Raw genomic sequence first — 15482 nt, 5'->3', positions numbered from 1 at the left:
GGGGGGGTATAAGGACCACTATGGGAGGGAGGGGGGGTATAAGGACCACTATGGGAGGGGGTGGGATAAGGACCACTATGGGAGGGAGGGGGGGTATAAGGACCATTATGGGAGGGAGGGGGGGGTATATGGACCACTATGGGAGGGAGGGGGGGGGATAAGGAACACTATGGGAGGGAGAAGGGGGATAAGGACCACTATGAGAGGGAGGGGGTGGGATAAGGACCACTATGGGAGGGGAGGGGGAAGTAAGGACCACTAGGGGAGGGGAGGGTAAGGACCACTAGGGGAGGGGTGAGTCAGGACCACTAGGGGAGGGGAGTGAAGGAACACGGGGGTGGGGAGGTAAGGACCACTGAGGGAGGAGGAGGGGAAGTCATGACATATGGGGGGGAGGGGGCGGCAAATTTTTTTTTGCCTACGGCGGCAAATATCCTTGCACCGGCCCTGCACACACTGCATTCACACACTGCATTCATGCACACACACACACTGCATTCATGCACACACACGCTGCATTCATGCACACACACGCTGCATTCATGCACACACACGCTGCATTCATGCACACACACGCTGCATTCATGCACACACACGCTGCATTCATGCACACACACGCTGCATTCATGCACACACACGCTGCACTCATGCACACACACGCTGCACTCATACACACACGCTGCACTCATACACACACGCTGCACTCATACACACACGCTGCACTCATGCACACACACGCTGCACTCATACACACACGCTGCACTCATACACACACGCTGCACTCATACACACACGCTGCACTCATACACACACGCTGCACTCATACACACACGCTGCACTCATACACACACGCTGCACTCATACACACACGCTGCACTCATACACACACGCTGCACTCATACACACACGCTGCACTCATACACACACGCTGCACTCATACACACACGCTGCACTCATACACACACGCTGCACTCATACACACACGCTGCACTCATACACACACGCTGCACTCATACACACACGCTGCACTCATTATACACACACTGTAAATAAATATTCAATTAATATATTTTTTTTAGGATCTAATTTTATTTAGAAATTTACCAGTAGCTGCTGCATTTCCCACCCTAGTCTTATACTCGAGTCAATAAGTTTTCCCAGTTTTTTGGGATAAAATTAGGGGCCTCGGCTTATATTCGGGTCGGCTTATACTCTAGTATATACGGTACTTGTCATGAGATTTTAAAATCACTACTGATGATTAGACCGGTTATTCACTAAAACTGAGAATTCAAAGGGAATTTAAAATGTAAGGCCTCTCTAACCAAGCTGGATATATTCTCCAAGTCAGCTATGCTTCTGGTTTATTTTCCTATATTACTTTATAGTTCGTAATACAAACATGTCTTCCTTACTATAGCTATTGTTTGAAACTACCTATTTATGCCCCTCCCCCCCACTCCACCTGATCGAAATCGAGTCAAAAACCGCATGTTTGTAGGTTGATCAATATTTTTCAGGCGCTACCACATGCCCAAGGTTTGTGCCGAAATGGCCCTTATTACAGTCTCAATGAAAAGGAATATAATAGGGCAAGAAATGGCATTGATCCCACGCCATTAAAGTAGAACGATGACTTGACAATGTGCTGGAAAGTAATGAATGGGATAAGATAGTCATACAGAGCCGAGGCTGGAGGACGTCCCTATACATGGGAACAGTGATTATTAAAAACCCTGAGAGGGAGTCATTGTTCTGCAGTCAATGGGAAGTGAACAGTTACCCAGGACTGTGTTCTAACCAACAGGGTGCCTTTTCCACCATGAGTAACTTGAATATCAAAGCTTTTCATTACGAACCCATGAGGAATGGAAGCAGCTGCAATCTTTATACAAATAAAGTCACGTTGGACCCCATGTTCTGCCCCGCTCAATCTTGAATTGTTAACACAGTAAGGCGTAGAGAGGAGGGCAATGCATCAACAGACACAGATAAAAGCACTAGTCACTAACTGACTAACAGGAAGAAGAAAAAAAACAAAACAAGTAAGAAGAGTGTACTGTTGAAGAGAAGATAAAGGATTTATGATAAAAATATAAAGTAAAAAGCCAAGCAAGTAAAATGCGTCGAGTTCCAGCACACATTCTTCTACTTTAGAACTTTTCCAACTTTGCATGGAAAATTGAGTGATATATGTGAGGAGTCCCAGGTAAGTCTCAAACCATTACAGACTTTATTCCTAACTTAGGGAGAGCACCTGCGGCAAATGGCACCATAACCACTATAGTGGTTAGAGAGCAAACTGGTTAAATCCAGAAAGGCCATGACACATTTTGTAACGGTGCCTACGTCATTTTGGCATGTTCAAACAGGTCTCTAAGAATGCATCCATTTATGATGTATGAATGCCTAATTTTTAAAACATGCATACTTCACAAGCTTCCCTTTAAGGACTGGAAGAGCTTTCCTGTAGCCTCTACTATGCATACCTGCCATTGTGATAGTGGTCGGCATTGATCAGATGATATTGCTCCTGGCCGTTGAGACGCGGTGGGACCCTTTTCCAGAAGGCTTGTTGCTGCTGACGCAGGTTCTGTTCAGTTCTTTCCAAATGGCTCATATTTTCAACACCTTTCCCTGTTATAATAAAAATGTTAATCAGCATAAAACTACTTTGCACTATAACAAGCAGAGATTACAGTAAACAAGGCAGCAAATCAAATAAGGCTTCTTAATACAATCCGGTGGTGGGATTGTGCTTTTGTATGGAAATCTAATTTATTAATGCATTTGGAAGGACTAGCATTCGCATCACATCATAACCAGTGTCAAAGCAAGCGGGTTGTAATACACGACTATGTGCAACCTGACAAAACAAGATGCTCAAATAGATCATAGACAATGAGATATACACACACACACACACAAAAATATTTTGAAAACAAATCTAGACCAATTTTTTTTTTCCTTTTTATGTTGTCAAAAAAAAATAAATAAAAACACAACCTACTAAAAAGAAATAAAGTAGTTTTTCACTGTTTTGGTCAAACAGTTTCGAGTACATTGTAGTCACATGATGATGTGGTTTAGATATAGCTGGTTACATATAAATAATTTCATACCATATTACTATATGTACACATCTTACACAGGGCTGGAAAATGACAGACTGTTCTACTAATGGACAGTGACAAATCTCCAGCACGGTGTGTCTCCATAGTCGATGGAAACCTAGAAGTGTTTTTTGCAAAATATCTACAAAATCAGCTCTTGGTAAACTTTTCTTCCAACGACAAAACATTCCCAATAAACATCCAGTCACCCTGCGTTGCTTTTCTGTTTCCTGTAGGGGCAAGGATCAGGTCACTGGATATCACAGGTCATTCCACTAATCTGTCCTCAGATCAAAACAAACCACTTCTTCCAGTAGAACAAATACAGTATAAACAGCAAACAGAGGAACAGACCCAGCAGTGCAGAAAGCTCTGGAGATCACAGGGTGTGTAATAAGCTGTGAAAGCGTACAGTACTTTTTCCATGTTATTTTCTTCCACCCCTTACGCCGTCTGCCACTTACCCAAAAAGTCATTCTGTACAAGGGAAACATTGTGTCATCCTCCTGTTGAATCTTGCACTTCAGCACTGAAGACATTTAAACAGGCCTTCCTTCCTACTACATTCCCACCCTCAGTAAGGCTGGGAATCCATCCCAGATCAGTCCTGTGACTTGTAAACCCCAGCCCAGACTAACCACTCGCATAGTTGGAGAGCGAGAGCACACTCTTTAAATAGCAGCACCTCGCCAGACAGGGCAGGGTAAGGAAACCTAAACAAAGCTCTCGAAAAGAGCAGAACTGAAACGGAGATTTCACTTTTACCTGCAGAATTCCTAGACTGCCTTGCGACTTTATCTGATAGAAAACGACTACAAATATTAAAACATCGGATTAGAAAAGGGTGCTGTGGGTCGTTTTAAAAAGCTTTATCCTGTTAGGGCTGGATAAATAATACAACAAAGATCTGATCAAGCCACAAGCAGAGGCATGCAATGCATAGAAAGCATAGGGATGCACAGTGCAGGAGAGAAAGGGTTAAGGTCGCATAGCATGCTTCTTTGGGAAAAATAATGAGCTAATTGCACTAGGCAAGCCAGGGCCTTTTAATGGCTTTCACAGAGTACAGGAGGTTGGGCAAGCTTTAAGTATTTACAGGGGACTAGAAAATACATGTGATTAATTTTTTTTTTTTTTACGGTTTTAAAAAAGCAATAAGATTATTTCAAATTATTACACGATGTGTATCAGAGACATTTTACCATTAGACTGCATGCTGTCTGCTTAAAGAAACACTGAGCACCATAGCCAATTACAGCGTACTGTAGTGGTTATGGTGTCAGGAGTCAAACCATTTCAGAACGGTTTGACTGGTTACCTGGAGTTGACAGGATGCTGCTCCCCACCTCCACTAGCGACTATGGGGAGAGGGAAGCGCTCTGTCTGAGCTAGCCCTGCACGGTTTGTATATTATAGATAGGACATACAAACCATTATCGCATGGTGGGTCTTCTGGTAGATCAACGTCTAGCATGAGGTCATCATCTTCCAAGTCACAGGAGTCTAGGTTATTAAGAATATCCTGCAAAACAATACAATACATTAGAGTGAGAAGAAAAAAAAGAAGAAAACATCCCAAAGTATTGCTGATTTTTATTTTTTATATTTTTTATATTTTTTTTTAACAAGCATCTGTGCACAGTCATTTGTAGTAGGATGCCTGGCATTTTATTTAGCAAGACATGTTTTTTGGCCAGAGAGAGAGTGTATATCCCTCTGGGTGTCAAAGGTCTGATTGCTTTTTGCACAAAAGACCCCTAGCTTATCCAGCCTTGAGGAAACCAAAAAAACAAGAAATTCTAGCACCACACAGTGGCGGATATGTGTATTGCAAATACACAATCAAATACACTTTCATAATAACAATTGGGAGCAGTGGGTCTGATGTTAGTGAAGCTTACTGGTATTTACCACCAACTATGACATATCACTGATAATTGAACATCTGGTTTATTATAGATACTCGGGAAATGTAAAAGTCACAAGGCATGGGCTCATTTCTATAATCTTATAAAGAAACATGTCGAAATACCATGCCTGGAGCAGTTACAATGAGTATTGAAAGTTATTTGATTTTTGACACATTGAGCGGTCTGTAAAGTCGATGATAAGGGCTGCAACATGTTACAAAGTTGTGTGTCTCAATGTAAGTGAGAAATTATATACATATATATTGTATTTTAACTTTAATAACACTTGCTTCCTAGGTATTATCGGCATTTATTTTAGCACCAACTTATACTTCTGTTCTTTACAATGCTAGAAAGGGGACATTTTGCAGTAAATGAGACAATTACAAAATGTTAGAGGAACAGATGGTTGATGAGGACCCTGCTCAAACGAGGTGTGGAGACAATGCATGAAGTGTCACATTAGCCAATCCTGATGGACTCCATCTTAAATGCTATCTTAAAGGGAACAGTTTTGGTGTATAGATTAAGACCCTGCAGTCTCAGTGCTCAATTCTCTGCCATTTAGGAGTGAAATCACTTTTGTTTTGGTTTATGCAGCCCTGGCCACAATTCCCCTGGTTGTGACTGACACAGCCTGCATTAAAACAATGGTTTCATTTTTCAATCAGGTGTTAACTTGATTTAGAAGTTTTTATATCCTGCTCTGTAAATTAAACTTGTAGCACATATCGGAGGATACTGCAGGCTCTAGAAGGCTATTAATGAAGCAGAAAATAAATGTTAAATTAAACAAACTGTGCAATAAAGGAAGTTTGAACCTCATTTTCATCTCACAGGAGTGTTCTATACCTAACACTATAGAGCCCTTGCAATCCTCCCACCTCTCCCCCCCCCATGAAATATAAAAGGGTTAAAAAAAATCCTTTATTTACCAAATTCCTGCACCGACCTTCCGCAACGCTAAGTTGGCACTCCGCCTCCTGTGACATCAGCCGCGGGCGCATTAGACCCTACACCATAGGAAACCATTGACATAATGCTTTCCTGAGGGGAATTAACAGACTCTGAATGTCCTCACACTGAGCGTGAGGACGTCCAGTGTTATTTAGGGGACCCAGAGTCTGGCAAACTCCCAGAAGCACCTCTAGTGGCTGTCTGGTAGCCACTGGAGACAGTCCCAGTACTGCAATGTTTTGCACTGCAGAGTTTCTAAAACTGCAATGTTTTAAATTGCAGGACTAAGTGGGACAGGGACATTGCACCCAGACCACTTGAATGAGCCAAAGTGGTCTGCATGCCTATAGTGTCCCTTTAAGTATATAATGGACTACCATCCAAAGGAATGTATGCAGCCCCAGTAAGACAGGGCTTATTTCTGTAGGTAACTTAAATACATTTAATTATTCATCACGATAAAGTGAGAGTTCTTTTCCCTATCTTGTAAATTGTTAAAGATAACAGTACTTTCACCACACATTAAATCAAATGGACAACTTAGAAATTGTAAAAACTAAAAAAACTCCCCATATCTGTTATAAATCGCTGCAATTTAGCAGGAAATGGTTAATTAGAATAAACCCAACAAATATAATGGTTTGAGATTCAGATCTATAACACACACCAGGGAGATAAGTAGACAGACAAACATATTATACAAAGCATCAGCAGCAGTCCTGAGTAATGCATTAATATATCAACAGTTCTCCTTCGCTCCCAGGTCTGATCTGTTTACATAAATCAACCCCCACCCCATGTGTGCTTAGATCTGGAATAGTATTATTTGCAAGTTAATAATTAAGACATCAGCATGTATTTGCAAGACAAACATCCAACTCTATATGTACAAGTAAGAGGAAATCAAATAGCAAGCACTGCACAGGGGTTTCGGCAGGCGCGATACCGAAGGTTTCCGAGATGGACACCCTGTACGAGCACGGCAGGAGACAGAAAATGAGCTCGCTCCCTGCTCGTACATCGAGAGCACCAGAAGGTTATTGGAGGTAGACCGGATAACACGCTGTGATGAAGTGTTCAGTAAACATATTACTAAAATATGTGGGAAGCTAAAGCGAAACCAAGCGTTTGGGCATGCGCTTCGAGAACAGATACAGTAATGTCGTATAAAGTACTACTACCCTTGCATATCAAAAATCAGGACGGCAAAAAAAATATACAATGTCATGTCCACCTGGGGATCACTTGCTGAAAGTGGGGGAATAATATTTGTAGAGTTTGGGAATGTATAACTAATGCATAAGCAGAAATGCGCCTACCCTAATGGATATCGCAATAAAGGCTGCACTTCAATAACTGCTGTTGTACCTCCTCCGGTCTCGGATTTACACTGTAGGCCACGGCTGAGCCTACGAGTTGCAGACACCAGGAGTAGAGAGTATTGGAGGAAATATAAGAACAGGCTGTAAGGGGCTCAATGGAATGACCCTAATCCAACAGTTATCTGCAATTCATATGTAGATTTACAGCAGCAAATAATACAAGTGGCCATCAGCATGTGAATTTGGAAGGCAGGCGTAATATTGTACGCAAAAACGGAGAATGGCCCTTCGTGTGTGTTATATGGATACTCGTGTGCCCTATTCTGTAGCAGTTTGTACCACTCGTCAGGATCCATTTGAAATCAATCACTCCAAAGTACCCACAATGTACAGAATCGTTAAGGAACCAATTTAAACAGCTTCTCTGCAAGTGCTTCTGAGTCTCTACAATAGTCGCAGTGACGCACCTGAGGTCTTGTGTAATAGAACAAGGAAAGTAATTGTCTTCTTGCCATCAATAAAAACATCCAAATGAAGGGAGGATAGAATTGGATTGTAGGCTTTGTGGGGCTTATTATCTCCAGTGGTGACACCGCTTTCACTAGGTTTTTCATTTAGTAATATATACCACAAACTTGTGTGAATATATTATATATCACCAGCTGTAGGATATATACACAAGTGGTATATTATAATAATGTATTTATCAGCTGTGAGAGCCGGATAAATGGATCCCATTCAATATTCAGGATTATTTTAAGGCAAGTTGATGGCATTGATAATGTGAATTGTTTCCACCTGCTCACTTGGATTATTAGGCATGTTTATAGTGCACATCTTTGATGATAAAGAGTTAGTCTAAGCACCAAAAATCACTTGAAAAAATATTACTATATCTTAAAGTTGCCCTGTCACTTTGCAGGTTTTGCTTTTATCATTTTGACATTACTTTAAGTTTAGTATAGTTATACATAAGCTAAAGTAGCAATTACTTTTTCTCGCGGGGAGTGTGATCTTTGGCATATGTTTGTAATGGGAGGAGTTTAAAGTCCAATTTCCACTGCCAAGATAATTTACCTACAATCCATTGGTCAAAGAATCTCACAAAAAGGCAAACTGCTGACAACATAGAGAAGAACAAAACGGAGGCACCCGGGTATTGAGATCTTGTGCACAGCGGCCAGTGAAGTTATCACTAGGCTGTAATGTAAACACTTAATTTTCTCAGAAAAGACAGTGTTTACTGCAGAGACTGATTATACTCACCAGAACAAATACAATAGGCTCTAGTTCTGGGGACTATAGTGTCAATTTAAGGACTATATGGCCATCTCTTCTGTCATGCAGTGCAGGGCTTTAACTCTTGTTGAGGGCATAGCCTGTAATACGTTACAAGTACCTGCAGATAACTAAATATCATTGGATCCCTGAGGATCCTCGGTCAGTCGGGGCCACAATGAAGGGCAGCAGATTGACAGATGAGCTATGTGCAGTGCTCAGTGTAGCACTTTAAATGGGAGTATACATGGCAGGTATCATTATACTTGAGAACAGTAGCAGAATATAAATAAGAAGAGTTTACAGTACTGGGACATGCGTAGTCTGTGAGATTCCCCAAAATAAAAAACAGGTGAAAGACAGAAAAATTTAAGGATTTTGACCAAGGTAAGTGATAAAATAGCCGAATGTAAAGTGTCAAATTGCTCTGATTTACGTAGCCAGCGGATGTGATTTCTACCAATTTATACTTTTTGTAGCGGTTTTGGATTCTGTGATGTTACACAAATTATAACTTTAAAACCATAATTCAATCCTTGCCATATTGGTCTTATAATTTCTAAAAAATGAACTGAAATCCTAGATTAAATTTGGCATTTTAACAATGAGATCTAAATAATGAATCTATTCAGTTTTCTTTAGTTGGACTTCTTGTGTGGAAATGATTAAATGTCAAACTGAGAATTGTTTTGATGTTTTAATATTTTATTTAGATTTATATAGTGTTCTGTATACAAATAAAGTATCAAATGAAAATCCAAATTATATTTAATATGTAGTGATGCAATTAAACAGAAAGCATGGAATTGTGTTAGAATAAACTTTTCATAAAAGCGTATCAATTAAACTGTTAATAGCTCCCGACTGATTCCTCTCTTGCAACTGTCACCAGTCTACTACTACCCTTACCTTTTAGTCACTATACCCCACTCCCTCTAACATGTAAGCTCACTGAGCAGGGCCCTCATTCCCTCTGTTCCTGTGTCACTATACCCCACTCCCTCTAACATGTAAACTCACTGAGCAGGGCCCTCATTCCCTCTGTTCCTGTGTCACTATACCCCACTCCCTCTAACATGTAAACTCACTGATCAGGGCCCACATTCCCTCTGTTCCTGTGTCACTATACCCCACTCCCTCTAACATGTAAACTCACTGATCAGGGCCCTCAATCCCTCTGTTACTGTGTCACTATACCCCACTCCCTCTAACATGTAAACTCACTGAGCAGGGCCCTCAATCCCTCTGTTACTGTGTCACTATACCCCCCTCCCTCTAACATGTAAACTCACTGAGCAGGGCCTCAATCCCTATGTTCCTGTGTGTCTAACTTGTCTGGTTATAACTACATGTCTGTTCGTCCACCCATTGTAAAGCTCTGTGGAATTTGTTGGCGCTATATAAATAACATTATAATAATAATAAAAATAATCAATGGAAAAACGTGGCCATGGTAGAAAAACAAAAAAGTGGTCACAAACACATTACTTCTCAAAAGTGCCTTGGTCCTTAACAGGTTAACTCATTTTAAAATAGTCATCTAAAATTATGCTTTCACAGTTAAGCCTCACCAAGAATAATGTATAATTCCCCATTACTGTGTTCTTAAACTTGTATCTTGCAACATAAAAAAATGGAAAATGTCCTGTTCTGAGTGGCTAGTACTTCGTTATAGACTACAAATGGATTCTCAAGGCGTGTGGAATCTCTTCTCCTTGTTATACAGTGCAAAAAAAAAAAAAAAATGCAAACGATGGTTACAAGAAAGTACATAAAATACAATCTCCTCCTGCAGCAGAGACCAGGAAATGGCAGAGATCATTCAGTCCATCCGTGCTCTTGCATGCACACAGAAAAGTCATTGATTACATGTAATTTCACTCAAAAACAAAAAGCCCATATTTGTACACGTGTAATCTGCTGCTGAATTCATTGCATGACAATGCATGACCACCAGGTGGCACAACAGTGCAATAGGCAAAAATCATGAAAACCAAGTAAAACAAGCTATGTGCACAACAAAACGAAGTGCAGTTATGTCACCAAGTCCTGTTAGCCTTCAGGGACAAAGGGGACAACTAATGACGTCCCGAGTCACTGGAGGACACAGATCATTGAGAAAGACGATAGCTTATGCTGGACTAGAAGCTTTGAACAGCTTTCTATCCTCCATTACCACGAGGGCTCCAGGGATACAGTGTAGATTGTGGGAAAAAATTATTGTTTTAAGCATTTTTTAGCTAGAGGCTGCAACATTAAAATTGTGGGTGGGGGGGAATGAAGGGGTTTGATTACTTTCTGAATGCACTGTAAATTATTTGTTGAATATCCACCCAGAGATGTGCTCAGATAATTTTTTATTTTAGATTCACAATTTGCATAACCAGTATGCATTGCAATTCTCCAGGGACATTAGCACACCACTATTTTGACATATGAGGAATTAGAATTTGAAAAGAGGACTAATAAGAATACTTTAGAACGGCAGGAGCCCAGTGTAAAAAAAAAATAAAAAAAAATTAAAAGCATTAGGTACAAACATGAATAAATCATGGAAATAAAACAAACAAAAAAAAAAAACAGACAATGTTTGCAGAAGTGTCAAAAATGGAATCAAGCTCATAGGCTCACTAATTCAACCTTTTCAACAAAGCTTTCTGCTCGAGATAACAGCCTGTAGCATGGACAATGACACATTGGTTTGCAGTAAGTGTTTAACTCCACTGCATGTTAAAGGGGTATAGCCTATGAAAACATAATATGCCTCAAAGTCCGCTAAACCTCCATGTTTTGCTGACGATTCTGCAATAACGATGAAAAACCAATAGATTTGCGGTAAAAATGTCCAACAGGAAAGAAGGTTTATCACCGTTGATACAGGCTATTTTACAGGGCTGTATAATGCTTTATTAACTCACGCACCTCGTTTTGGACCCTAAATCCTAAAGCCCTCTTTCCTGAGATTTGGAAATGTTTGGTGTGCAACACAGTAATGTGCCCGTAAAGTACAATAAATGTATTTTGGCATTTTGATGGGTCAATAAGATAGATTGGTCTTGTTCTAAATGACATTCACCTAAACTAGTCGTTAATTATTAGCATGCCATCAGAATATCTGGCTATGTGAAATGCCAGAAACAGTCTTTGCAAATATTAAGAAAACAAAAATCAATAAAAAACAAAAGTTAACTTTTTCATGAATCCATATAAAACCCCATTGCAAAATGAGCCAAGCCCAATCACAGAACACAAACTAAGTAATACACAGTAACATCTTTAAAAAAAAATATATATATATATAAAAAGGTTATGATCATCCAGTAATGTGTTTTTGGACAGAGGAATACTATTACCTCTCTAGATTTACAAAAGGCAGTCTGGCTTTGCATTTTATTTTTTATTTTCGATCGAGTGAGACTTCCCAAATCTCTCCTATAGGCAAGTCGATGATTCTTTACTTTCCCAGAGGCACCGTGGGGTAATAAACAATCACTTAATGCAACTAATGACAGCATTTAAGCATCTTCCAATCAATGCAGACCAGAACAAAAGTCCAGCAAGTAATTTCTTCTTGAACAGGGAGAACATGGCACTTTCCCATAAATAAAACACACTTTATTCGTCTTGGAAATTCCATTGTGATTCACAGAGGTTGGCAAACAAATTGTATACTACGACTGCCATCTAATGGCTGCATTCGAAAAGCGCATGTACCAGATCGAATGTATTAAATCCACCGCTGCAAATACATAAATAATGACAATATTGTTATTAAAACAATAATGTTTGATTTAGCTTCGCATAATCAAACTTAATAAAAGTCATTCGATTTCCATGGTGAACTCTCCGCATTTAGACCTTTGATCTAGAACTGCAATTTTTATATACGGTACATATAAACCTCAGTGCACACCGGTTTCATTTGTAAACAGCTTGGTACGATTCTTGCAGTTATAAACTGAAGCAGGATTTCTCGGACTATCGAAAGTCAAACCTTTGTGATGACTGCGAACTCAGATGGAGGAAGAGAGGAGACTTAGCTGTCTGGTGCAAGAACACCATGAGGGGCTTAACCACTTGAAAACTGCTTAACCCTTGATGGTAAAATAATGCCCGGGCACTATTGCCTGAATAACTTCATCTCAGAGTGTTCCTTTAAACACTTGTGTTTTCAATTTGGCTAAAATCTGATTACTTTGAATTTCTGGGAAATCCCACTTTAGTGATTAGTACAATTTGAAAGGTATGTAGGGTTTCGTCCCTGTAGAGTGATGCCATAAGCTAATGCATAGGTCTCGAAAGAACCCACTAGCAAAATAGGATTTCTGACAAGTTCACTTATTATAATATAATCACCGCCAGAATCAAAATAACACTAAACAAAAATAAAAGAATACAATTTACCTATGGGTTTTAGTTATTATGCTTCAAGTGAAGACAAAACAAAAACGTAGAACTAGGGAATTTATGGACCATACCATCCACCAGCACATGGGGGAGAGGAAATCATGTAAACAGGCATTGCTACACCTGGTATGGTGAGACACCTCGGGATTCATTTTACCTGTTCCATCTCCTCTAACGACCGGTCAAAACACAGACAAGTGGATCTTTTCAGCAGAAGATCTAATAAGAAGTCGATGGTAGAGAGAACAAGATCCTGTCGTGGTTTAGCACATTTCAATTCCTGGTGTAGAATTCCAGCATTCGGTTTTATTTCTGGGTTCTACTTTCACGCTTTTGGAATAAAACTTTCCTTGCTGAAGCATGGATTGGGTGGAAACTAGAATGTAGTAAAGGTTCGTGGTAACGTAGATTTTGCATAAATCCGTTTTTTCTTCACAAATCACAATGTTCTTTAAATATGCACACATTTCGTATTTTCATTAAACCTTGGTCATCCTTTAAATGGAACTGGTTTGAAACATAGAAACAGCTTGTGAAGGCTGAGAGACGGAGATGATGCTGCAGTCTGATTTCACGGATTCTGTCACAATGTTGTTTGAATTTGTAATCGCTATTGGGTCGATATCAGGAATATCTTTGTAGAAAGTAGCATTTTCTCACAACGCCTTTCAGTTTGTCACTGTCCCAACTGGAAATCAAACCTCCTTGCTCTACACGTACTTTCATCAACCTATATTAAATATATATATATATCTGTATTCGCTCTCCAAACGTCATTTTAAGGAGTTAGAACATTTCCTGCGAATGCAAGAGCCCAGTCACTCTAAACTATAGAAACATAGAATGCGTGGGCAGATAAGAACGATTCGGCCCATCTAGTCTGCCCAATTTTCTAAATACTTTCATTAGTCCCTGGCATTATCTTTTATCTAGGATAGCCTTATGCCTAAACTCCTTTACTGTGTTAACCTCTACCACTTCAGCTGGAAGGCTATTCCATGCAACCACTACCCTCTCAGTAAAGTAATACTTCCTGATATTATTTTTAAACATTTGTCCCTCTAATTTAAGACTATGTCCTCTTGTTGTGGTAGATTTTCTTCTTTTAAATATAGTCTCCTCCTTTACTGTGTTGATTCCCTTTATGTATTTAAATGTTTCTATCATATCCCCAGTCTCGTTTTTCCTCCAAGCTATACATGTTAAGATCCTTTAACCTTTCCTGGTAAGTTTTATCCTGCAATCCATGAACCAGTTTACTAGCCCTTCTCTGAACTCTCTCTCTAAAGTATCAATATCCTTCTGGAGATACGGCCTCCAGTACTGCGTACAATACTCCAAGTGAGGTCTCACAAGTGTTCTGTACAATGGCATGAGCACTTCCATCTTTCTACTGCTAATACCTCTCCCTATACAATCAAGTATTCTACTAGCATTTCCTGCTGCTCTATTACACGGTCTACCTACTCTCCCTTTCAAAGCCAAGATAACTGTGGCGAAACCAACCTCGCCACTGGGCATTGGAGAAGCCGGTTTGCCCGCCTCCTGCCTGCTGACTATGGCCCCTGGGAGATTTGGTCCTTTAAATACAGTATTTGGGCATATTGTATTTTATTATGCTGCTGCTGGCCCTTTAAGAACCATCTGGGGACATACTGTATCTTTAGGGAACAATGCCCCTTTAAGACTATGGCCCCTGGAAGATATTGCCTGTTAAAGACTATTTTAGCAGATTGGATTTTAAAAGACTTGCTGCCCCTTTAAATTGTATTGGAGCAGTTCTGCAGCTTTAAATTAGCACTTCGGATGCAGCTGAAGTAGTCGCCATTCGACAAACGAACACGTGGCTGTGGCTCTCTTTGTTCATTCGAACGAGGTCAGCGGTATGTGTAGCCAAATCCATGGAACTGAAATCGGCTACACATTTCAACGAACACCGCTGACCCTTACCTTCTCCTACACTCAGTTTTCAGCTGCAGAGACTAAGTCCCGTTCGGCAGTTTGAACTCACTGCTATACTAAGCTAAATGCACGAACGGCCCCGTTCGTGCATTCGAATTGGACTTAGTCATTTTTCTGTGGAACTGTTTTGGGCAGGAAAATGTGCTTGAGGTCGGTCATAAAGGACTCCCAGCTAACTTTTTATCTACTGGATGGATTTGTCTGATTGTTGAGAGTTTATGTTTAAAGTTTGCTGATTCTGAATATGTAATCTTCATGAAGATTGGATGTATATTTTTAAAGTTATAGTACATGTATAAAAACTGTATTTTTCCTGCTTGTGATAATTATGTTAACCCATTGTGTACCATAATTATATCACAGGCAGAGGGGAGGATTGTGTGTATAATTGCTGGGAGTGTATTCTGTAATGTACGTGTGTTATTGGTTGTTCTGTAAAACCCTGTGGGCAGCACTGTGTGTGTAGATTGTGAATAAAAGAGGCTGTATGTGCCAGTAGAGTCAGTTCAGCTTGACCTCAAAACGAAGTGTTG

The 15482-nt window shown here is 40.1% G+C and overlaps 1 protein-coding gene across 4 annotated transcripts in view; it reads right to left on the bottom strand.

Annotated features, from left to right (window-relative positions):
• Positions 1–15482, bottom strand: part of CCSER2 (coiled-coil serine rich protein 2) — a 198945-nt gene that overhangs the window by 68615 nt on the left and 114848 nt on the right. For all 4 annotated transcript variants that reach the window (XM_063435387.1, XM_063435386.1, XM_063435389.1 and 1 more), the window contains exons 4-5: positions 4545–4635; positions 2490–2637 (exon numbers count right to left, since the gene is read on the bottom strand). In XM_063435387.1, coding sequence (XP_063291457.1) covers positions 2490–2637; positions 4545–4635 — 239 coding nt within the window. The remainder of the gene's footprint in view (positions 1–2489; positions 2638–4544; positions 4636–15482) is intronic.

Source organism: Pelobates fuscus, chromosome 10 (assembly GCF_036172605.1).
Source record: "Pelobates fuscus isolate aPelFus1 chromosome 10, aPelFus1.pri, whole genome shotgun sequence".
Lineage (NCBI taxonomy): Eukaryota > Metazoa > Chordata > Amphibia > Anura > Pelobatidae > Pelobates > Pelobates fuscus.
Note: the sequence above shows the minus strand (reverse complement) of the source record. Positions and strands in the feature narration are given on the sequence as shown.